Source organism: Cotesia glomerata, linkage group LG8 (assembly GCF_020080835.1).
Source record: "Cotesia glomerata isolate CgM1 linkage group LG8, MPM_Cglom_v2.3, whole genome shotgun sequence".
In the NCBI taxonomy this organism is placed as follows: domain Eukaryota; kingdom Metazoa; phylum Arthropoda; class Insecta; order Hymenoptera; family Braconidae; genus Cotesia; species Cotesia glomerata.
This window is the reverse complement of record NC_058165.1, coordinates 17,341,423-17,366,622: the sequence shown is the minus strand read 5'-3', so window position 1 is coordinate 17,366,622 and position 25,200 is coordinate 17,341,423. Positions and strand designations below refer to the sequence as shown.

General features: G+C 28.6%; 2 protein-coding genes across 5 annotated transcripts; one reads left to right on the top strand and one right to left on the bottom strand.

Annotated features, from left to right (window-relative positions):
* Window positions 1-310: 310 nt before the first annotated feature.
* LOC123270573 (dymeclin) lies at window positions 311-9,164 on the bottom strand. Of its 3 annotated transcripts, none has more exons than XM_044736694.1 (8): window positions 9,080-9,164; window positions 8,527-8,852; window positions 6,604-6,810; window positions 5,645-5,889; window positions 3,407-3,810; window positions 1,943-2,068; window positions 1,748-1,861; window positions 311-1,123 (listed from the first exon to the last, which is right to left on the bottom strand). In XM_044736694.1, the coding sequence occupies exons 2-8, from the start codon at window positions 8,811-8,813 to the stop codon at window positions 407-409; spliced, it is 2,100 nt and encodes a 699-aa protein (XP_044592629.1). In that variant the 5' UTR covers window positions 8,814-8,852; window positions 9,080-9,164; the 3' UTR covers window positions 311-406. The 3 variants fall into 3 exon arrangements, with proteins under 3 accessions (XP_044592629.1, XP_044592627.1, XP_044592630.1); XM_044736692.1 differs by lacking the exon at window positions 9,080-9,164 and adding an exon at window positions 8,926-9,073; XM_044736695.1 differs by lacking the exon at window positions 9,080-9,164 and adding an exon at window positions 8,926-9,073 and having other exon boundaries at window positions 6,604-6,807.
* A 1,621-nt stretch (window positions 9,165-10,785) lies between these two features.
* On the top strand, window positions 10,786-24,350 carry LOC123270028 (isoleucine--tRNA ligase, cytoplasmic-like). 2 transcript variants are annotated; one of them, XM_044735962.1, is made up of 5 exons: window positions 10,786-10,973; window positions 11,255-12,259; window positions 15,944-16,930; window positions 19,562-20,275; window positions 23,271-24,350. In XM_044735962.1, the coding sequence occupies exons 2-5, from the start codon at window positions 11,259-11,261 to the stop codon at window positions 24,262-24,264; spliced, it is 3,696 nt and encodes a 1,231-aa protein (XP_044591897.1). In that variant the 5' UTR covers window positions 10,786-10,973; window positions 11,255-11,258; the 3' UTR covers window positions 24,265-24,350. The 2 variants fall into 2 exon arrangements, with proteins under 2 accessions (XP_044591897.1, XP_044591899.1); XM_044735964.1 differs by having other exon boundaries at window positions 11,245-12,259.
* Window positions 24,351-25,200: the final 850 nt, after the last annotated feature.

The following is a 25,200-nucleotide window of genomic DNA, read 5'->3' as shown; positions in this document are numbered from 1 at the left end:
GTGTATCATCATTATGAGCTTATATCTTGTGATTTCGCCTTGTATCTTTTTAAATATCAACATTTTCGAAGATATAAAGTCATCATGATGTTACACTAATCAAGACCTTTCATTTGAGTACCCACATGGTTTTTTCATATATTTTATATATTTATATATTTCACAAATACCATATATATAAAATATATGAAAAATGCGATGTGGGGACTCAAATAAAAGGTCTCGATGAGTATAACATCATAATGAGCTTATATCAGTAAAAATGTAAGTATTTAAAAAGCTTTATAATTTTTGTAACAAAAAATTCTCTAACCAGCGACCGGATTTTCTTAAATTGCCTCAAAAAAAAAAAAAAAAAAAAAAAAAAATCTTAAAACTGAATAAATAAATAAATAAATAACAATTATCAGCAAACAACAATAGTAGTTTGTTCTGAACTATTAGGAGTAAACAGTTTAATGTTCTCAGCATTCCAGTGTAACAACGCACACTGACAAACGACACTCCATACATAAGGTATAAAAAATTCTTCAGGCTGTTCTTCTTCAACATACCTAAACTTCAGCTCAGGAAATTTCCTGAGCCGGTCTTTGGGCCAGTGCAAAGTTCCGTCTTGAATGGTCGTGAGCACTTGGCTCACTCCAATCTGAGACTGGTCAGTCTGCTCGAGTTTATACGAGAAGAAATTAATCACCGAGTAAATATTCTGAATAATGTCCTGAAAGGCGGAATGTGTCCGGAAGGGTTGAAAAATGTCCTTTTTATAGAGCAAGGTGTAAATTAAATTAGGATTCTGTGCCAGACGGTGAGTCAGACAGCTGTTTATTATCTCGAGCACCATCCTGAGGACTTCCTCGAGTATCGTCAAGTCTTGGATCAAGTCTTCGGTGTTGATGACCTCGCCGTTGGTCAGCGAGCTCACCGAGGTAGATCGTGCAGTCTTTTCAGTAGGCTGGTACGGGCTTGTTGGCTGGGTCCGGATCTTCACTTCCAGGCGGCCGTGCTTCTTCGCCAGTGTCTCGAATAAACTCAGCAGTCGCTGACTCACGTACGGGTGCAGGGCGTGAAATTGCGCAGACATGTTCGCTAATGCTGCCAGACAATTTGTATGCAGATATTTGTCCTGAAAAAAAATTAGAGGTGATCAAATTATTTGAATATAAATTGAGGTTGGATTGCTGCTTAAGTTATATATAACTTACAGCAAAAGGCACTTTAGTAAATTTATATGGTAATTTTTTTATTATTTTTTTTTGTACTTAAAATTATTAAAAAAATTTTTTTGTAAATTACTAAAATATTTACACGCATTTTTTATTTTATTATTATTTTTTAATTTTGTTATTTTGTCATTATTTTTTTTGTACTCACAATTATGAAAAAAAAATTTTTTTATAAATTTTTGAAATACTTACACGCTTTTTTGATTTTTTTATAATTTTGTCATTATTTTGTAATTTTATTTTTTTTTGTACTTAAAATTATTAAAAAAAATTTTTTTGTAAATTACTGAACTACTTACACGCATTTTTTATTTTGTTTTTATTTTGTAATTTTGTTATTATTTTGTAATTTTGTCATTATTTTTTTTTGTACTCAAAATTATTAAAAAAATTTTTTTTTGTAAATTACTAAAATACTTAGACGCATTTTTGATTTTGTTATTATTTTGTAATTTTGTCATTATTTTTTTTAGGACTTAAAATTATTAAAAAAAAATTTTTTTGTAAATTACTAAAATACTTACACGCATTTTTAACATATTATACTGTATCGTCCGGATTACAACAAGAATTAACAATCCACCTAATGAAATTTCACTTATGCATCTTTCAGTGTACCAATGAACTCCTTTAAGCATCTGTAATAAAATTCAATTTTTTTTTTATTTATTTATTTATTAAATAAAAAAAAAAAATTAAAGAAGAAATATGTGGCTTACTATATCATGAATTCTTTTATTAAAAGTCTCGTCTTCACTTAGTATCAAAAGAATAATTAATGACATGTAAATGTGGTGTGAAGTATTATCTGGAGCGTGATATAATATCTGTAAAATTGGTGTTACCTGGAACAGAAAAATTTTTTTATAAAATAAAAATGAATTTTAGCGTAGTGTCAATAAAAATTTACTATTTTTTTTCTAGACAAAAATTTTTTAAAGCTCGGAATTTTTTAAAGTTCAAAATATCAAAAATATAATTTTTAATATTTTTTATCATCCGTTTTAAAAACTTTCTTCAGATGTCACATAAAAATTTTTAAATTACAAATACAGTAGTAATAATTTTTTTTTACTTTAATTTATTTGGTGGTTTATTTATATTTTTTAGTGTGTCAATTTTATAGAAACAAACATTTAAAGTTCGTTGATATTAATATTAAAAAATTAAAAAAAAATTTTTGAGTTTTAAAAATCTTTCGCAAGCCCTAAAATAATTTTTATCGAGCTGATTTTCATCTAGGGCTCTTAAAATATTATAAACAAACATTTCTTCATAGTCAAATCAAAGAAAAAAAAATATTCAGCATTTCTCGCCCTAATATATACTCTGGTAAGATTTTTCTGGAAGCGAGAGCCGTAGGCCACCTAACGGCGAAACCAAGAAATATCTTTAAAAAATCTTAGTAGACATAAAATTCCCAACATTACTCATCTAAATAGTATATTATAGAATATTATATAAAAATTCAGAAGTGGAATTTATAAGAAATATTTTTCTTTAATATATTATCAACCATTTTAATACTTTAAATGTTAAAAAAATTTTTTTTATCGAGCTAATTGTTGTCGAAAGCTCTCAAAACGTACAAAAGTAACATATTTTCATAGTACACTCAAAGAAAAAAAAATAGTTAGTTTTTGCGGCGCTCTAATATATATTTTGGTAAGATTTTTCTGGAAGCGAGAGCCGTAGGCCACCTAGCGGCAAAACCCAGAACTAACGTAAAAAAAATCTTATTCGGCATAAAACTCTAAATATTTTTTATCTAAATAATGTATTGTAGAATTTTATATAAAAATTCAGAGGTGGAATTTATAAAAAATATATTTTTTTAATGTATTATCAACGATTTTGATACTTTGAATGTCAAAAAAAGTTTTTATCACGCTAATTGTTGTCAAAAGCTCTTAAAACATAGAAAAGTAACATAATACACTTGAGAAAAAAAAAGATAGTTATTTGTAGTGTTGTTATATATACTCTGGAGAGATTTTTCTGGAAGCGAGAGCCGTAGGCCACCTAGCGGCGAAACCACAAACTAACTTTAAAAAAATTTATATTAAGCACAAAGTTTCCAACATTTTTTATCCAAATAGTAAATTGCGGAATTTAAATTCTATTAAAATTAAAAAAATTAACTTATTAAAATTTTTGAAGAAAATATTTTATAAAATACTTACAAGTAACTGTATATCTGGCTTTTTGATAATATGTTCCTTAACAGCAGGATTCCGATGCAACAACATGTACAACAACAGCGTAACTTCATCAGTATTAGTAACTTTACAAATAGTACTGTACAATTTGTCTAAATTGAAGCGAAAAGGCGTGACAGCTTTTGTAGAAGGCGTCGAGTGGGAGTTCTCATCTTGGATGTTTGTAAATGAGAATAATGCGTCGCGGTAAGGGTTGTACGTCGTGGTACAATGGTTGGTTAATACTAAAAGTAATAGTAATGATTGACTAGCCAGCGGTGTCTCGATGTCTCTTTTTTTTTCTTCATCTTCCACGAGACCGTTGCTCGACACCTGGATGTTCTTGAAGCTGTTGCCCATTCCGCGGGTTATCACGTTCCACAGTCCAGCTTAAAGTTTTATAATTTATTATTTAAAATTAATGATTAATCTATATTATTAAGAAGATAAGAAAAATTTTGTGTCCAGGAGAGATATGTGTCTAAGAAATGCCCTGTACTTTCTTAACTATTGACATTTTTAAAGATATAAGCTCACCTCGACATTACACTCATCGAGACCTTTCATTTGAGTACCCACATCAAATTTTCATATATTTTATATATTATATATATTTCACAAATATCAAACATATAAAATATATAAAAAATGCCATGTGGGTATTCAAATGAAAGGCCTCGATGAGTGTAACAGCAGGATGAGCTTATATCTTTAAAAACGTCAATAATTAAGAAATGACCTTGTATCTTGTGAACTATTGACTTTTTTAAAGATATAAGCTCACCTCGACATTACACTCATCGAGACCTTTCATTTAAGTACCCACATCAATTTTTCATATATTTATTTATATATATATATATATATATATGTTCATATGAAAAATATATGAAAATGCATACGGGTACTCAAATGAAAGCTCTTGATGAATGTAACATCAGGATGAGCTTATATCTTCAAAAATGTCAATAATTAAGAAATGACCTTGTATCTTGTCAACTAATTAAATTTTTAAAGATATAAGCTCATCCCGATGTTACACTCATCAAGACCTTTCATTTGAGTACCCACATTAATTTTTCATATATTTATATATATTATATATATGTATATTAGGATGGCGCAAAAAAACCGACTATTTTTTTTTTTTGAGTCTCGAGTGAAACAATGTTAGTTTTTGATGTTTTAAGAGCTCTCTCCAAAGGACAGCTTAAAAAAATTTTTTTAAGATGTCGCTTCAAATTTTTTTAAATATCAAAAATCGTCAAAAATCGAATTTTTTTTATTTTCTATTTTTTTTCTCGTTACGGTACAATTTTATAGACTAAAAAAAAATAAGTTTCTGAAAATTTCAGTTCAAAATTTTAATTTTGAAAGGTCGCTCATAATTTTTTTCAATTTATTAGTGCATTAGTTTAGATTTTGTCGAGCGACCTTTTACTATTCAAATTAAAATTCCATGAATATTTTTTTTTTATTTAGTACAATAATCGATAAAAATACATCACGAGATGAACTAAAAATCAAGTACAACATAGAAAATATAATTTTTTTTTTAATTTAATAATTTTATTCAATTAACTCCCAGGCGTGGGTTCGAATCCCAAGCTGGTCTTAGAAACCAGCTTGGTTGAGATTTGACCTTGCCGCGTAGGTTAAGATTTTTTCAAACCAAAACGACCCCGACGTACCACTCCCAACACTTAAAGTCGGCGATATGACTAATTAAAGAAAAAAAAAAAAATTATGAGCGACCTTTCAAAATTTAAATTTTGGACTGAAACTTTCAGAAACTTATTTTTTTTGGTCTATAAAATTATACCGTAACGAGAAAAAAAATTAAAAAAAAAAAAAATTCGATTTTTGACGATTTTTGAAATTTTAAAAAATTTGGAGTGACCTCTTAAAAATTTTTTTTCAAGCTGTCCTTTGGTGAGGGCTTTTAAAACATCAAAAACTAACATTTTTTCACTCGACTCAAAAAAAAAATAGTCGGTTTTTTTGCGCCACCCTAATATGTATATATGAAAAATATATCAAAATGCATGTGGGTACTCAAATGAAAGCTCTTGATGAGTGTAACATCGGGATGAGCTTATGTTTTTAAAAATGTCAATAGTTAAGAAAGTACAGTGCAATTTTAAAAAATTTATTTTTTAATAACGCAAAATTTTATTTATTTTTTATAAAAAAACATTTAATAAAAATAGAAAGTTCAAGTACCTGCGATGCTGAACACAATACTACCACCGGCCTCACGCGCTAGTAAACCAGGCGGTGCATGTTCTTGTTGCGCGAAATTGTTGAGTAAAGTACAAACGACAATTGGTGCGTGTACTGTGTGTTCATTACTCATTAGTATTCTGTAAATTGGACTGTAGTCGGCTGATGTTTGGGAAAATAGTTGGACTGAGAGGAGTACTAGTAGACAGTTAATTGCTTCTAGATGTACAACGTATGTGAATTCACTAGAAAAAAAAAAAAAAACAATTATTGTAATTTTTTGTTGAGTTGTAAATAAAATTTTTTAGAACTTTCATGGAATTTTACGTTGGACGATATTCTAAGTGAAGGGTAGGACTTTTTTTTGTAGAGAATTAAATTTCCTACAAAAAAGGTCTCATGATTTTTTATAATTTTCAATAGTCAAATCAAAATTTTGAATTTTAATTTTGTAAATGCGTGATAGAATAAAATAGTTTTATCAGAGAATTCAAATAAAATTTTTTTTGAACAAATAAGAATAGATACGAAAAAATTAATAGATACTTTTTTGGAGAGAATTTAATTTTCTACAAAAAAAGGTTTCTTATAATTTTTTTGTATTTTTGATATTTAACCCACCCTTATTAAAAAAAAAAGATTTAAAACGATTTAACTTGTGCGAAATGTATATCTATATATTTGTCAAGTTGAATCTTTTTTAATCGCTTTGAACCGTTTCGAATCTTTTTAAATCTTTTTTTTTTATCAGGGCAGAATTTCGATTTTTAACTTTAGAAATACTTTTGATCAAACTCTTAAAATTGAAATAGAATAAAAAAAAATAACTAAGTGCAATTAAACAATTACCGGAATAAATTTCGAGTAATTAATTAAAAAAAAAAAAAAAAACTTCAACAGTAACTAAAATGCAATTATTAATCTAATTAAAATTAACAACAATAAAAAAAAATACTTACCATAAAGGCACATCTATAATTATTTCTAAAAGAGCTTCAACAAATGATTCAAGTCTTCCCGAGTAAACTTGATTTTCATCTATATTATCAGGCACAGCTTCTGTATGTTTAATCATCTCGTCTTCTCCAACAGTCTCCACTAAATACTTTAAAATACACCTCACGGCAAACAACGCGTTGTACGTTTGCCATGCTGACATAATACTGCTTCATTAAAAAAAAAAAACAATTATAAAAATTAATTAAAGAAATTCTTATGAATATTAAGGTAAAAGACCCAGTTACTGACACTGGCCTAATTATTGACACTTAAAATTTTATTCTAAAAAAATAAAAAAAACAAACCCACTCTAATGAATTAATAAATATAATTTTTGGATTGTAAATTTTAATAAAATTGGTTTTTTGAGAACATTTAATTTTTTTAATTAGAATAAAATTGCAAGTGTCAAACAACTAGGCCAATGTCAATAACTGGGTCTTTTACATTAAATAATAAAAAAAAATAAGAATATTGATGATACTGAAATTAGCAGACATCAAGCAATTTTTGAAATTTTTATAACTCATCAATTATTGAAAAAAAAATATTATTTTTGCCCTCCGGGCGGAAAGTGGCAACTTTCGTCCCGCTGCGCTAAACTAAGTTGCCGCTTTCCGCCTTCGTCGGACAAAAAAATAGTATACACTCCTCGGGAAGTAAATAAGAAAGCCTCAGATCACATGTTTGTTGACCTCGGCTTCGCCTCGGCCAACAATTACATGTGATCTGAGACATTTCTTACTTTACTTCCCTAGGTGTGTAATATACTATTTACAATTCGCATTTATAATTTTTTAAAATTTCTACATGTGAAATTTTTTTCATTATAATTTAAATGTTATAAAAATCCAACAATTTTTTAGATGTCTGTTAAATATGAAAACTAAGTTAGCCGCTATCTATAAATTTTTAGAATTTTTTTTTTTTTAATTTTTACAAAAAAAAGAAAATAAAAAATTTCATTCGTAGAAAACTTTAAAAACTATAAGTGCAATTTTTTAAAAATATTTTTTAGTTCTTATTTAATACACGGAAAAAAGTAAACTGTAATATTTACTCGGATTCCGGTTAATTTTTATAGTTTCAAACAGTAAAACGCACATCGGGGTGGCAAAAATATAAATAATACAGAACTTAATGTAGAAAGTATAAAAGCCACAATTTATAATTTAATATCCAAAATAAGTGATTAGTAGCTGTCACTATAGTAAATAACGACTCTTTCATCTTAAAAAATTACAGTTTCAAACAGTAAAAAATTGCCATTTCAATATATAGTCCATATAATGAGAAGGGGAACTCAGATGAAGACAAGGGGGTCTCACTCTGGGAGAATTTAACATTTGAAACAGTAAAAATTATACTTTTAAAATATACATTTTACCAGTCCAAGCAAGTCAATAATTAGTTTGATTTTTAGCGTTGCGTTTAAAATTTACCATTTTACTTTGTAAATATTGACGTTGTTTGTATTAGAAATTTAATAACTTTATTTTATACTTTTTACACATCATAAGATCATTTTTTAAGTATGAAATGATAAATATCAAAGTCTGAGTTCTTAATTATTATACTTTAACATTTTAGACATTTACATAGCGAATATTACTGTTTGAAATAGTATTTTCTTCCATGTAAAGAGTAAATTGTAACGATTAATGGGAAATGTTATAAAATGAATAGTAAAATCACGATTTTACTATTTGAAATGGTAATTTTTAGCAGTTGATCATTACTTATTATAAATCGACTGTTATTTATTACAGTTTACTTTTTTCCGTGTAAATAAAAAAAAAAATTAAAAACGTCGGCTAACTTTAGTATTATTTTTTAAATTCAGTAGCATGAATATTGTCCAATTTTTTAAAAAACCAACTTACTTTTGAGTCTGTATAGAATTCAACAGTTCATTAGTCCTCATCAACGCGACAGTTATCAAGGATCCAAAATTGCCAGTGGTTAAATTATTAGCAAGCAGCCGCTGGCAAGTCGAGTCCAACCTTGCCCCGAGTTCTATCTGGTCATTCCTGGTCACCGGGGGCCGAATATTGAATGACAAAAATCTGTTCCAGAATGTGTCATTCGGTGCTATTGATTCAGTCCCACAAAATTGATCCAAACACACATTTTTTGATAAATCATCATACCGACTCTGAGTTGTTCCCATTTTTTATTTTTATTTTCACTCTAAGCCTCTTCAACTTTCCTGGAAAATATTTTGTTGTTATTAAATAAACAAACTGACGTTTACTGAGTACTTGTCAAATTTTTTAACCTACATGTCAACATACGGAATTGAGTTATAACTACAGTGATAATTGATAATTTTGGTTAGTTACTAAAACTTTTAATTCGTTTATTGATTGTTATGGTCAATCAGTCAATAAATGATTGTTGACAGGTAATTAAACTTTAATTGTGTTTTTAACTTACAATTATTATTTGTAATCCAAAAAATCTTGCCATGTCAACGGTACATTATTGTGGTTTCTTTTTTTTGACACAAGAGGGCGCAGGAATTAATATTTAAATATTTTTTATCTAGTGCTGGTAGTGTCAATTTTTATTTATAATTTTCTTTTCAACCTACAAAAAAAAATTAAAAAAAAATTATTTTAACAAAAATTTAATAAAATTTCTAATCTAAAAATAAAAATATTTTTTTTTTGTTAATACAAAATTATAAATTAATTAATAGTGTTTTTAATTATTATTATTAGTAAGAAATTTTTTTTTAAGTTTTTAAAAACAAAGAATAATAACTTAGTTATCAAATTATAAACAATACTAAAAATGACAGCTAAAATTTTGACCTAAAGAAAATTTTATCTTTTAACGATTAAAAAAAATTGATGAAAATTATGAAAAAAAAGTTTTTTTAACAAATAAATTATGGTAAAAATAATGAAAAAAAATTAACTTGTAGAAATTTATGACACTGAAATTAACAGACATGAAAAATATTCTTAGAATTATATGGAAATTAAATTATTAAAAAAAAAAATTTTATTAAAAAATTTCATGAGTGAAAATTAATAAAAATTATAAGTGAAAATGTTTAGAAGCATTTTTCTGTTGTAATTGATTTGTTATACAAATTTTTAAAATTGACAGCTGATGGCTAACTTCAGTATTATAGAAATTTAAAAAACTATATAAAAAATGCAATATTTTTAATGAAAATTAATTTAGCATATACTCGATAATTTTAAGAATTTTTGTAAAAAATGAATTATAGCAAAAAATTAGAAAAAAAAATTGACAAGTAGAAATTTTAAAAATTTTAAAATGCAATTTTTAAAAAATCATTATTTGGAATTCCAAATTTGTTTGTTAAGAAAAATTTTAAAAATGGTCAAGTGACAGCTAACTTTAATGTCATATTTTTCTAAAATAATTATAAACAAATTTATTTGTTAAATGAAATTATAAAATACTCAAGTAACTAATAATTATAATGTGATAAAAAGTTAAAATAAATCCATAAAAAATAATCAAACATAATTATTAAAAAATAGTTTCTAAGTGACAAATAATTTATAAAAAAATTATCATAAATTGATACATCATACAGTATCATATTTTTGACAGGTACAAATATTTAAATAAATAAATTCACAAATTAATTATAGAACAAAAAAGAAAAATAATTTATGGAAATTAAATTAGCTGACATCACAAAATTGTTAGAGCTTTTTTATTGACAAAAATTATTAAAAAAAAATTAAAAGTTAAAATTTGACTCGTAAAAAATTTGAAAAATTCTAGGTATATTTTTTGAAAAATATTTTTTTATTTATAATTTTTATTGATTTAAAAATCAAAAATTGTAAAATGTCTGCTAATTTTAATATCATTAATAATTATTAATTTCTTTTTTAATAATAATAAAGTTAGCCGATATTTTTGATTTTTTTATTTTGCTTAATTTATTAAATTATAACTAAAAAATATTTTTAAAAAATTGCACTTATAGTTTTTTAAGTTTTTAACAAATGAAAAAATTTGTTTTTTACTTTTTTTCTAATAATTCTTTAATATAAAAAATCTTAAAATTTTTTAGATGTCGGCTAACTTAATTTTAATTTTTTTTTATCATAAAATCTAATTGTCAATATTTATTTTCAGATTCATGGATAAAAATTTAATCTATTAACTCGCGCCATAACCAAAAAATAGAGATAGACATATAAATATAGTTTTTCTGTCACACAAGCCACACAAGCACGTTGGAAGTGGAATTGCTGACGAAACAGCAACACATGTTTCCTAACTTAAGTCATACTTGCATAAACATCGCAGAATAATAAATAATCCATCCAAATCTGTAAGTACCATAAAAATCACCAAAAATTTCAATAATAAAAAAAGAAATAAAAACTAATAAAATTAATTTAGCAGAAATTTGATAATTTTAACAATTATAGCAAAAAAAATTGGCATGTAGAAATTTAAAAAATAAAATGCAATTTTTTAAAAATAATTTTATCAACAAATATGTTTGCTAAATAAAATAAAAAAAAATGTTTAAGTGACTGCTACTATTAAATGTCAAAAAAAAAAAACTAATATTTAAAACATAACCTAAATTGAGCCGGCACTTTTCAGAATAATGCGAGAGAAGTTACCAGAGACAATAAACTTCCCCAAGGAAGAGGAGAAGTTGATAAAATTCTGGACAGAAAATGACGTGTTCCAGAACAGCTTGCGACTATCAAAGGGTCGTCCACGTTACTCATTCTACGACGGACCGCCATTCGCGACAGGTCTGCCTCACTATGGACACATCTTAGCAGGAACCATCAAGGACGTGGTGACTCGCTACGCCCACCAGAGCGGGTTCTACGTTGAACGTCGGTTCGGGTGGGATACCCACGGCCTGCCGGTAGAATTCGAGGTAGAGAAGGCGCTGGGGATCAAGGGACCGGAAGACGTCGCGAAGATGGGGATTGATAATTACAACAAAGAGTGCAGGAGTATCGTAATGAAGTACTCTGGAGAGTGGGAGCGAGTCGTGGGAAGGATGGGTCGGTGGATCGACTTCAAGAACGACTACAAGACACTCTATCCCTGGTACATGGAGTCCATCTGGTGGATCTTCAAGGAGATGTACAACAAGGGACTTGTCTACCAGGGAGTCAAGGTGATGCCCTTCTCCACGGGCTGCAACACCCCGCTGTCAAACTTTGAGTCCGGGTTGAATTACAAGGAAGTTATTGACCCCGCTGTGTTTGTAGCTTTCCCGCTGAAGGACGAAGAAGGAGTCTCGCTGGTCGCCTGGACGACCACCCCCTGGACCTTGCCCAGCAACCTCGCTCTTTGCTGTAATCCTAACTTTGAATACGTCCTGGTCAAGGACAATATTTCTAAGAAGACTTACATCATGCTGGAGTCTGCGTTGTCTCAGGTTTATAAGTCGAATGATTTGTATGAGGTTGTTGGCAAGAGGATGGGCTCTGAGCTCAAGGGGAAGCGCTACGAGCCGCCTTTTAATTACTTTGAACATCTCAGGGCTAAAGGAGCTTTTCAGGTGCTTAATGACACTTATGTCACTGCTGAAACTGGTACTGGGATTGTTCATCAGGCTCCGTACTTTGGGGAGGATGATTACAGGTGAGGTTTCATTTTTTAGAAAGGTTTTTAGTTAATAAAATTTTAAAGAAGAGAAAAAAAATTTTTTTTTTCATAAAAAATTGCAGATTCTGGTAGTTTATTGAAATTGATGGAAAAAATTTTTTTTTCTCTTTTAGGAGTTTTATTAAAATATTTTAGTTTATTATGTTTCATTTAAAAAGTTTTTAATTTAAGAAACTATAAATTAAGACTATAAATTCACTTTTTTTTTAGGGTAAAAAATCGAAAAATTGATCTTTTTCAATATTTTTTTTTTAATTGTTCTTTACTACGGATTTATGATAAAAATGATAAGAAGTATGAAAATTGAATATTTTGGTGATTTTTTTTTCATTTGAAAGTTCAAAATTTACGATTTTAGGTGTTTTTCAATGAAATGGTGACGATGCTATTTTTTCCGGTTATTGAAATACTTTTTTTCTTAAAGAGCGATAAAAATAAAATAAATTAGAAAAAAAATTCAGAATATCATAATTTGAAAATTTTTATCCGATTTTTTATTTTATTTCAATTTTATCTAAAATAAGTGAAGCCCTACTTCTGCATAATTAACAATTTTTATTTCAACAAGCGATTGCAGATTCTTGTAGATAATTTATTGAAATTGATGAAAAAAAAATTTTTTTTTTTAGGAGTTTTATCAAAATACTTTAGTTTGTGATGTTTCAAGTTTACTTGAAAATTTTTTTAATTCAAGAAACTATAAATAAAGACACTTGAAAATTTTGAATTAATTAAAAAGAAAAAAAATTTCACATCTAATTTATTTTTTAAATACCAAAAATTTTTCTGATGTCTCAATGATAAAAATTGATGATACTAAAATAAGCTGACATCTGAAAATTTTTGTAACTTTTGTTTAATTCAAAAAAGTTATCACAAAAAATATAAGAAAAATTCATTTATGAAAAATTTGAAAAAGCTATAAGTACAATTAAAAAAAAAATGTTTTTTAGTTCTTATTTTAGTAAATGAAGCAAAATCAAAAAATTCAAAATGTCGGCTAACTTTACTATTATTAAAAATCGGGGTTTATTTTATGATATTGATTAGGAAACTTTATCAATTAAATAAAAAAAATTATTTTGGAACAATTGCACTAATAGTTTTTCAAATTCTGTGCATGTGAAATTTTTACTTTCTTGTAATAATTTTTTGAAGAAAAAAAAAACTAAAAAAAATCAGATGTCTGTTGTCTAATAAAAAATGATTGTTGGATTGAAATAATTGAAAATAGAAGAAAAACAATCATTTTAAAGATTTAGTATTTTTTTAACATAAAAATTCAAGAAAATATCGAACTTAAAAAATGTTATAATAAAATAATTGATAGATAATTAATAATGCAAAAATTAACAGACATCTGATAATTTTTAGGAATTTTTAATGAATCAATTATCAAATAACAATTTTAAAAAATTCTTTACAGTAGTGTAAAAAGAAATAATTTTTTTCCGAGTTAACAATGAAAATATCTTAGTTTATAATATTATTAAATCCCTAAAAAAAAAAATCAGCTCTATAATAATTGTTTTAGAGCTTGCTCAAGATTTTTAAAACTTTCAATGTTTTTCTCTTAACTTTTTAAAAATATCAATGAACTTTAAGGTCCTGTTTTCCAATCCAGGATAAAAGTATTATTATTATTATTGCCAGTATATTTATGAAATATATAGATATATTTCAATGGATGAAATTTTATCCTGGATTGAAAAACTGGCCATAAATGTTTGTTTCTATAAAATTGACATAAAAAAAAAAAATAAATACCTAAATAAAAGTTTGAAAAAAAAATAATTACTACTGTATTGTTAATTTAAAAATATTTATCCAGCGTTTGAAGAAAATTTCAAAAATTTTTACTGACTTCTATAAATAATTCTTGACTTTTAATTATCAGAATTCACATAATTTTTATTTTACAAAAACTGAATAAAAAATATTTTAGTTCTTAGTGGGAAATGAGGACTACAATTTCTTGTAGACAATTTTTTATTTCATCGCCAACGTTTCGTCAGTAATGTGTGTATGTTTACAATAAGGTTTTTACAAAGTAATTTTTTATTTATCAGTATAAAATTGTATTCTGGATGTATTGTTCTACCAGTTGGGTCATTTTAAGATTTAAATTTATGACAATTTTGGAGTAATTTTGAATTTTGAACCCTGAAGAAGTCAGGAATTTCCCACTAAAAATTAAAGCATTAATAAGACAAGGACATATCGCGTGACTAATGCAAAAAGGGCGCATGGCAAAGTATGCGCCCTTTTAGCTTTGCAAAGCTAAAAGGGCGCATAATTTTTTTTTTTATCACCAATCGACTAGTTGACATATTCTTCGTCGAAAAATCAAGCATTGATTTCCTAAAGCTAAAAGGGCGTATGTCTCTAATTATGCGCCCTTTTAGCTTTAGGAATTTGAAAATTTTATTACCTAAATCTAAAAGGGCTTATAAATTTTTTTTCTAAATAATTCATTAAAATGCTCATTTTTAGCCTAAAAATAAAAAAAAACGGTAGATTCACACGAAAGAGGCGTATTCTATCTCAACATACACTCTTTTAAAATTACAATTAAAAATATTTTTAAAAAATTGCAAAATATGCGTGATTGTATTAATTTATTTTTTATTTGAAAATTATTTCAATCCCATTAGTTTTCTATTAATTTAATTATCCATTGCTTGTATAAAAATAGTTAAAAATTATTATTTTTTCAATATTGTTTAAGTACTTAAAAACAGCCGATCCCCTCTTTTTCTCGCATCGCACTCACTTCAAGAAACGGTACTATCCTCGGTGCATTCATGAGTATAAAGCTATTGAAGTTTCATGTTTTTCTTTTAAAAAAATGAGAATTTTGAAAAAAACACCCTGCTAGACGAAATAGATAATTAAAAAATCTATTACGTAGCAGAGCGTTTTTTTCAAAATTCTTCTTTGTCTAGAAGAGAAATATAAAGCTGCAATTGTACGCGAAAAGAACAAGATGACACTGGATATCATCCCGGATTATACTGAGTAAAAAAAAATTTCAGATAGTAGTTAGTATAATCCAGATTAAAATGAGTATAATCCAGATATCACGCAGTATAATCTGGATTTTTCTAGCTACTATCTGACATTTTTTTTTTCACCACAGATATCACTGAGTATAATCTGGGATGATACCCAGTGTCATCTTGTTCTTTCCGTGTAAGGACCGGCTATTAGGAAATTTTTATTTTTTTTATTAAACTTTTTTATTTTATATCTTGTGAAGCTATTTATCAAAATTTTTTTTAAAAACTTAAATTTTTTTTATGTGCCCTTTCAGCTTTAGGCACTACTTTTCTAAAAGCTAAAAGGGCGCATGTCTTGAGTTACGCCCTTTTAGCTTTAGGATATTCGAATTTATTTTTTTTACAGATCTTTTTGTTTCGAGTGATTTCAAGAAGAATGACAAAAAAAAAATTTTTTTATGCGCCCTTTTAGCATGGATCCCTACTAACCTGTAGCTATGCGCCCTTTTTGCATTAGTCACGCGATATACATCATGGATAAAAAATATTAAAAATTCAATTTTTGCCATTGCAAACTTAAAAAAATCTCGAGCGAGCCCCAAAAACATTTTAATTTTTTTTTTATCAATTTTTTCCTTACAAACCATTAAAATTCTTCCAGATGTAACTTGCAAGCGGGAATAATAACAAAAGACCAAGAGCCAATCTGTCCAGTAGACAGTTGCGGAAAGTTCACCGACCCGGTGCGAGACTTCAAAGGTCTGTACGTAAAAACAGCAGACAAAGAAATCGTGAAGACTCTTCTAGCCAACGGAAAGTGTATAAAGTACGCCGGGTGCAATCACAGCTACCCGTTCTGCTGGAGATCAGACACCCCGTTGATCTACAAGGCAGTTCCTTCCTGGTTCATCAGAGTGGAGAACATCAAGGACCGGCTTCTAGCCGCGACATCAGAGACCTACTGGGTGCCAGACTACGTGAAGGATAAAAGATTCGGAAACTGGCTGCGCGACGCCCGCGACTGGGCTATCAGCAGGAACCGGTACTGGGGGAACCCGATCCCTCTGTGGATCTCCGAGGACAAGAAGGAGATCGTCTGCGTGGGAAGCATCGCTGAATTAGAGGAGCTGACTGGCACCAAGGTGACGGACATCCACCGCGAGAGCATCGACCACTTGACCATTCCTTCCAGAAGAGGCCCGGAGTTTGGAGTTCTCAGGCGCATTCCTGAGATATTCGACTGCTGGTTCGAGTCTGGCTCCATGCCTTACGCACAGATGCATTATCCCTTCGATAGAGTCAAGGACTTTGAAGAAAGCTTCCCCGCGGATTTTATCGCCGAAGGCATTGACCAGACTCGCGGGTGGTTCTATACTCTCTTGGTAATCTCTATTGCGCTTTTTGACAAACCACCCTTTAAAAATCTCGTCTGCAACGGCCTCGTCCTTGCGGCTGATGGTCAGAAAATGTCCAAGAGCAAGAAGAACTATCCTGATCCCATGGAGATCATCAATCGCTTTGGTGCTGATGCCTTGAGATTGTACTTGATTAATTCTCCGGTTGTTAGAGCAGACAATTTGAGGTTCAAGGAGGAAGGAGTCAGGGATGTTATCAAGGATGTGTTTTTGCCCTGGTACAATGCTTTCAGGTACAGAAATTTTTTTAATCTATATTATTAAGAGAAGAAAAAGTTTGTTTCGAGGATATTCTTATGATAAAATAGGTTTTTTTAGTGGAATTGAGTATTATTGCAAAGGTCTTTTTAAGGTTTCATATCATTCTCACCGATGGAAAATTTATTGTGATAACTAGTTAGGCAGCATTCGAAAATCGACGGTACTTTGGTAAAACCTCGTATCTCTCATTTAAAATACATAGAAGATACGAGGTTTTACCAAAGTACCGTCGAAATGCTCTATTTCTAGATACATAATTAAGAAATGACATTGTATCTTGTGAACTATTGACATTTTTAAAGATATAAGCTCATCCCAATGTTGCACTCATCGAGACCTTTCATTTGAGTATCCACATCAAATTTTCATATATTTTATGAATTCTATATATTTCACAAATATCAATTATATAAAATATATAAAAAATGTCATGTGGGTATTCAAATGAAAAGTCTCGATGAGTGTAACATTAAGATGAGCTTATATGTTTAAAAATATTAATAATTAAAAAATGATTTTGTATCTTGTGAATTATTGACATTTTTAAAGATATAAGCTCACTCCGATGTTACATTCATCGAGACCTTTCATTTGAGTACCCACATCAATTTTTCATATATTTTATATATTATATATATTTCACAAATACCATATATGTAAAATATATAAAAAATGCCATGTGTGTACTTGAATGAAAGGTCTCGATGAGTGTAACATCGAAATGAGTTTATATCCTGAAAAATGTCAATAATTAAGAACTGACATTGCTATTTTGTCAACTAATGACATTTTTAAAGATATAAGCTCACCTCGACATTACACTCATCGAGACCTTTCATTTGAGTACTCACATCAATTTTTCATATATTTATATTTATTATATATATATGAAAAATTTATCAAAAATTCTTGTGGGTACTCAAATGAAAGCTCTTAATGAATGTAACATCGAAATGAGCTTATATCTTTAAAAACGTCAATAGTTAAGAAAGTACATTGCAATTTAACAAAAGTCATTATTTAATAAAGCAAAATTTTATTTATTTATAGTTCACAAGTCACGGCAGTCACATAGTGACTGCAAGGTTGCTAGTATATTATTAAGAAAATGAGCGATATTTTGCGATGTGTATTTTTTAGTAGTCAATTTTTTATATCACGTTTTTGAAGGAGTTTTGAATAGTTTTTTGGTTCTATAAATTTGTCCGGTCACATTTGTCCATTAAACTATTATTTCTAATTGATCCTGTGATAGTACTATTATTTTTAAAATTTATTTGAAAGTACTAAAACTATTGATGTGATTCTAAACATAAAAAAATCATTAAGCCAAAGTTTTCTTATTCATAATTCGTAAACGTCGGCAGTCGCACAGTGACTGCAGGTTGCTAGTATTAAAATAATAAGATTATTGGAACAGGTTGAATTTTTTTTTTTTTTTTAAGAAAGTAAAAGAAAGGATTTTTAAAATTCTAGTTTAAATATTGAAGTTACAAAATAATAGTAAGAAATCTTTTTTGTAGGAAATTTAATTCTCTCCCAAAAAAGTCCTCATTAATTTCCCTCTAACTTTTTTCTTTAACCCAGAATTTCAAATTCAAATAAGGGTTTAATGTTGAATTATTAGAAATTATTAAACCAGGTGTTTAATGTTATAATTATAGAAGACACAATGTAATAAATAAGTGAATAGACTGCGATGCGTTTAACTCAGTGTATTTTAGAAGACTGACTTGTTGCAAAAATTACAGAACATGTATAATATCAAATACAGTCTAATGTAGTTTACTTCGAATACTAAGTATAGTAACACAATTTATAAGTTGTATTGCATATCCAACATTTAAAAAATTTTTAAATAAAATTCTGGGTTAAATACTAAAGATACAAAAAAATTATAAGAGACATTTTTTTGTAGGAAATTTAATTCTTAACAAAAAAAGGTCCTTATTAATTTCCCTCTATCTCTTTTCTTTAACCCAGAATTTCAAATTCAAACTTGGCTTTAATCATGTTAAATTATTAGAAATTATTAAACTAGGTGTTTAAAAAGTTTAAAATTAAAATTCTGGGTTGAATACTAAAAATACAAAAAAAAAAAAAAAAAAATATTAGAGACTTTTTTTGTAGGAAATAAAATTCTTCATAAAAAAGGTTCTTATCAATTTCCTTCTATCTGTTAGAACTTGACTGCAACTTTATTTGATTATGCTGTATTGGAACTTGACTTCAACTTCAATTTTTACTCAACAGTTCTACTTTAACTTTACCTTAGCTTCACTTTAGCTTTACTTTAACTTTACTTGAGCTTTATTTATTTATTTATACTGTATTATAACTTGACTTTGACTAACTGAACTTGATTTAACTTGACTGTACCACTGGAACTTTATTTAATCCTGCTTTATTTAATTCTTAACTTTATTTAACTTCTTCTATTTAACTTTATTTAACTTTAATTATGCTGTACTGTAACTTGACTTTGACGAAACTGAAATTCCAACACTATCTCTCATCTTTAATCCATAATTTTCACTCAAACAATCTTAATTCCAACCAATCAAGCTTTTTATATTTCAAAAACAAAATAATTTCTTTCCCAGATTCCTGATGCAAAACATAGAAGGTTTTGAATCCTCCGAAAACCGTGAGTTCATCTTCGACGACAGCAGCCCATCATCAGACAACATAATGGACCAGTGGATCTTATCATTCACGCAAACACTCTTAAAATTACTAAAAGAAGAAATGAAGTTCTACCGGCTGTACAACGTAGTGCCCAAACTGGTAAAATACATCGACAACCTGACGAACTGGTACGTGCGAATGAACCGAAGACGCCTGAAAGGCGAGGGAGGATCCAAAGACTGCGAGCTAGCTTTACGAACCTTGTTCAGCGTGATCTACACGATGGTCCGTATAAACGCACCGTTCACTCCGTTCCTGAGCGAGTTCATGTACCAGCGGCTGTTGCCTCTGCTTCCCAAGACCAAGAACAACGAGAGTGTGCATTACCAGATGATCCCCCAGGCAAAGGAAGAATTAATCAGCGAAGAAACAGAGCGTGCTGTCTTCCACATGCAGACAGTCATCGACCTGGGTCGGATTGTCCGCGACCGCAAGACAATTCCCGTTAAATATCCGCTGCCCGAGGTGGTGATCATCCATCAGGATGAAAAAATCCTTAAGGAGATAGTCAAGCTGGAGAAATACGTCCTGGAGGAGCTGAATGTCAAGGAGATGACTGTCACCACTGACAAGCAAAAGTACGGAGTGGTCCTCAGAGCCGAGCCTGATCACAAAACTCTCGGTGTTAGGTAAATATATATTCTTCTCTAAAAAAATCGTGCGTGGCCAGCTTCGCTGAGCGCTTTATAGAATTGCATTTTTAGATCTAGACTTGAAATTTAATTGGAGTATTGTTTTAATTTGTACAGATTTCAAATGAGCATTGAAAGTTTTAGTTAACGTCATTGCAATTCTCTTAAGTGAAGTTTAAATCTGTCTAGCTTCAAGTGCCAACAATTTTTCTATTATTTAAAATTTTCTCAGCGACATCAATTTTTTATAGAAAATAAATTTAACATGTTTTTTACGAATTCTATTTAAATAAGTAGCCAAATTTATTTTTCACATATCTAGTGTTTGGAAAATGCATTCATTTTAATCTGTTACGTTCCCGCGATCCCGCAATAAGAACAATTTACAAGTTATGTAATCAGCAAAAATAACATGTATGTAAAATTGTTAGTCCGTTGACTGAATTACTACATATAATGTTAAGTTTTGGAAACCTTACAACGACTTTTTTCTCGCTGCTAAAGAGACGTTTGTTGTAAGGAAATTTTTAGTAAATGTTATTGAAACTCAATAGACATGGCCTAAATTTCATGTTTCAAAAAGTCCTAGTTTATAAACAACAACATTTTTAGTAGATTTCATAGAAATCTAACTATTTTATTTCATGGAACCAATTATCATAACCAAACACACGATCAGCATATTAATATAAATTTTCAACACTTAGTTCATCAGACATAATTAGCTTCTTTCTTAAACTTTTTTTTAAATGACGTTAAATCAATCAAATATTAAGGTTGTATAATAAAAACAAAAGAAAATCGTATTAAAAACAAATGAATGAAAAATGAGTCTTTTGAGTTTATTAGCGGGAAAAAATGTATGTAAAAGGAAATCGTAAAAAAAATGAGAAAGGGTTGATAAAATCCAAAAAATAAGTAGCCTATAACCATCTACGAAAAATTTTGCTTCGAATGGTAGCAGTCCCATCCCGATAGCTTCAGTAGTTTTGACTTTAGTCAAAACAACCCTATTTTGCTTATATAAGGTCAAAGCCTCCATTATTGACACTATAAGAGTGATCATGAATATTTGAATTTTTTTATCGTGTTTCAAATCAATATTGTCAACTTTTTTTTTATAGGACACGTTAATCATAGTTTTTACTTATACAATTTGATTAATTAACTTTAATAGCAATAAGTTTAATAATTGTTATATCAACTTAAAACCAACAGATCGAATGTATGTATTATTTACAGCGCAAAAAATTCAAAGAGCCGATTATTGACATACCATTGACCCTATTATTGACAAGTCTTTTATTACAGTTAAATTTATATTAACAATAATCATTTTCACTAACTAATGTAAAACTATCAATAATTTTTATTATTTTAAAATACGTTTAAGACCGAGCTTTTCTATATTTTTTACCAGGTTTTGTTTAGCAATTTTTTCTAGTCTTAAATACTTTGATTCTTATAAAATCACATGACAGTATGTAAACATTAATACGTTGATATGTATGTTGAGGGGGTTGGGTTATCTTACATTACGGCCTATGTCGTTAGTTGACGCAAGTTAACTTTTGTGTCCCCATCATTGACATCCGCTATTTTAAAATTAATTTTAACTCGATAAAGTATAAATAAATGATTATATGGTTATTTAGACTATAAATAATCTAAAATAATTTTAAACAATGCAATTACATTAAAAAAAACATTGAGAAATCTGGATTTGAAAATAAGGTCTTTCTTAACAATATTGTTAAGAAATTACAAACGCATAAGTAGTTTTGGCCTTGAAAAAATGAAATTTTTTTGCAGTAAATAATTCATACCTTAGAATTAAATTTTACAATTTTTTAATTTTAAAATTATGTAAAATTGTCATGAAATATCAACAATTGTGACTATTAACATATTTCAATAATGAAATAATAAAATTAAATAGGGTGTCAATAGTGGGGGCTCTATCAATAATAGGGGCTTTTACCTCATATATGGGTGATTCTCTGTGAGGACGTCTTAAATCTGTACAAATTTTCGTCCAAATTATTTTTTGATTTTATTAGAAAAAAAATTAACAAGGGCTACAAAACTATCAGCTTAATGACAATAAATAAACAGCCAAATTAATTTTTGTTTTTTCGATATTTGTGTGTCTTTTGCCATATAACATGACAGGGGACTGACTGCCAGGGGACTGATATTTTTTTTTTATCAAATTGAGAAAAATCTAGCAAACTATTTCAATGCATTCAACTTTTGAAATTCTCAATGAATATTTACATTAATTAGAATAATATTAAGACTTATTGATTCAATTTTATAAATAAATTATAAATAAAAATAGTTGCCAGGGGACTGAGTTTTCAAGTGACCCAGACACATATTTCCAGCACAAACGGAGCTTTGACACAAAATAAAATGGCGATAAAGCGCTAACAGCCCTATGATTATTAACTCAAAGCTAGTTAGATCCTTATAAACCTTACAAAAGGTAAAATAACAAGCCGGATTTTTTTTTGGCTTTGAACTTCTGGCAAGAGACTGTTCTTAAAATGCCTGGGACAAACTTTGGTTTAATGAATTTAATGAAACAAATTAATTTTCGGTACTTTTTATTGACGAAGATTGTTAGTTAACTAATTAAGCTTATAAACATTATGAACCAAATTATATATAATGGACGAATAACTTAAAATCTAATCTTAAAGTTTTAATTTTGGGAGTGGGACAGCCCAGGGGACTCTTATTTCGGTGGTTTACGAATTTATAGCAAAAATACCAAAATTTATTTCATTTTGGTTTTCAATGCTCCAAATGGAAATGTTTTTTTACTTTCATAATAAATTTTTTTTAGTAACAAAATAACAATTTTTCTAATAAAAAAATGCCTGGGACAGCAAAAAACATCCTTACCCATAGATAAGGGTTTCTAACTATTCTAACTTCACAACAGTAACTATAAAGTTTCATTTATAAAAATAATACAATTTTTCAGGCTCAGAGGAGAATTCAAAGCGGTCACCCAGGCAATCAAGGAGCTCACTGATGCCCAGTTGCAAGAATTCTTGGTAAAAAAAGAGATCGTAGTCAATGGCTACGTCTTAGACGAGCAAGACTTAAGATTAATGTTCAGCTTCTCTGGTCCCAGGGCCGATGAACTGTCTCAGAGGTATGAAGCTCACTCTGAAGGCAATATCTTGATTCTTCTGGACATTACTCCTGATGAGTCTATGCAAAATGAAGGAATTGCTAGAGAAGTCATCAACAGGGTCCAGAAGTTGAGGAAGAAGGCTCAATTGGTTCCCACTGATGCTGTTGATGTTTATTATGAAATCAAAGACTCAGCAAGTGTCTTGAATAAAGTTATCCTAGGGTACAAAGAATTTATTGAAGGAACTACCAAGACTCCCCAGTTTGAACTAGCGGAGCTCAAAGGAGACTCGGAAGTTATTATAGAAGAAATGCAGAAAATCAAGGGCTGGGATATGAAGCTAGTGTTGGTGAAAAGAAATTCTAAAAAAAGAGACAAGCCGTTTTTGAAGTTTGTTAATGTTAAATTAGGTGATGTTGAGTCCCAGGATGCTAGTCCTGGAGATATTGGGACTGTTTTGCTGGAGAATCCTAAAACTGGGAAGATTATTGATTTAGAGAGACTGAGGGAAGAAATCACGGTGGTTTTTGGAATTTATGGCAAGACTTTTGGAATTTATGAAGGAAAAAAATTGATCGAGGGAAATTTGCTGGACTTGGATGGAAAAACTGTTTTAGTCAGTAAAAAAACTGGTCCTGTTGGACAGGATGAAGGGAAGATGGGAATGCCTGCTTGCAAATTTGTTAATTTGAAGAAGGGAGAGAAAAATGTGACCCTGATGTTAGAGAATCCGAAAGGGAGGTATGCAGTGGGCAGAGGACAGTTGAAGAAGAAGATTGAAGAGATTTTTGGAGATACTGAAGTTGAAGCACTGGATGGAACGCTGTTACAAGTATGAGTGCTGGGGTTTGACTTGAGTAGAATAAATAGTGGATTTTTATAAAAAGAGGGAGTTATCAAATAAATTATTTATTTCTACTTTAAGATTTTACAATGAAAATAATAATTTCTCAGTTACAATAAATTTAATTTAATCCATTGTTTATGGTCAGGTCTTGGTTTAATTTATGATTATCAGTTTATTTCAGGTGCAAACTGATAGAAGAATTTTTTTAAGGTACTAAAATTTTTTTAATTAATAAATATTTTTTTTTGGAATAAAAAATATTTATTGAGAATTTTGTAGATATTTTTAACTGCTTGATTTAATTTACTTTTTATTTTTAATTATCTTATTTATTAATACATTGATAAAAGAATTTATTTAATTATAATTATAATTATTTATTTAAAAAAATTTTTTTATTAAATATAACTTGAGATTTTTAAACTAGTAATTTTTTTTTGAAAAATAATTCTGATCTAATCGAAATATTTATTAAAAGAACTAAAAAAATTGTTATTAAACAATTTATAAATATTTATTATTGATAAATTTTAATTAATAAATGATTTATTAACTTTTAATAAATTATTTAATATTAAAAAATTAAAGTTTATTAATTTTTTCTAAATTCTTCTATCAGTGATAAAAAGAATTAACTTGATTCAATAAAATAAATCTTGAACCAAAGAAATCATTTTCTTGAATTAAGAATAAAAAAAATTAAAAAAACGGTTCTCCCTAAAGGCCATCCCTGCAACTTCCCGCTAATTCCATTCCTGGGCACTTAAAATTGTACTTATGACGGTTTTGAGATTTTTGAGCTCAGAATATAATTTATGTGATATTTTGAGCACGCTGAGTCCAAAGAAGTAATATTTCTATGCATTTGAGCTCTCCCAGCTCAAAAGTCTGATAGAAGTTTCATAGAACACTATTTTTGGAATTTTC

Coding starts and splice junctions, on each gene's coding strand:
- LOC123270573 (XM_044736694.1), bottom strand. CDS start 8,813: ATGGGAACAACTCAGAGTCGGTATGATGATTTATCAAAAAATGTGTGT. Junction 3,811..5,644: donor TATTGTGTTCAGCATCGCAG/GTACTTGAACTT, acceptor TAAAACTTTAAG/CTGGACTGTGGAACGTGATA. Junction 1,124..1,747: donor ATAATATGTTAAAAATGCGT/GTAAGTATTTTA, acceptor ATTTTTTTTCAG/GACAAATATCTGCATACAAA.
- LOC123270028 (XM_044735962.1), top strand. CDS start 11,259: ATGCGAGAGAAGTTACCAGAGACAATAAACTTCCCCAAGGAAGAGGAG. Junction 16,931..19,561: donor CCCTGGTACAATGCTTTCAG/GTACAGAAATTT, acceptor TTTCTTTCCCAG/ATTCCTGATGCAAAACATAG. Junction 20,276..23,270: donor CACAAAACTCTCGGTGTTAG/GTAAATATATAT, acceptor ACAATTTTTCAG/GCTCAGAGGAGAATTCAAAG.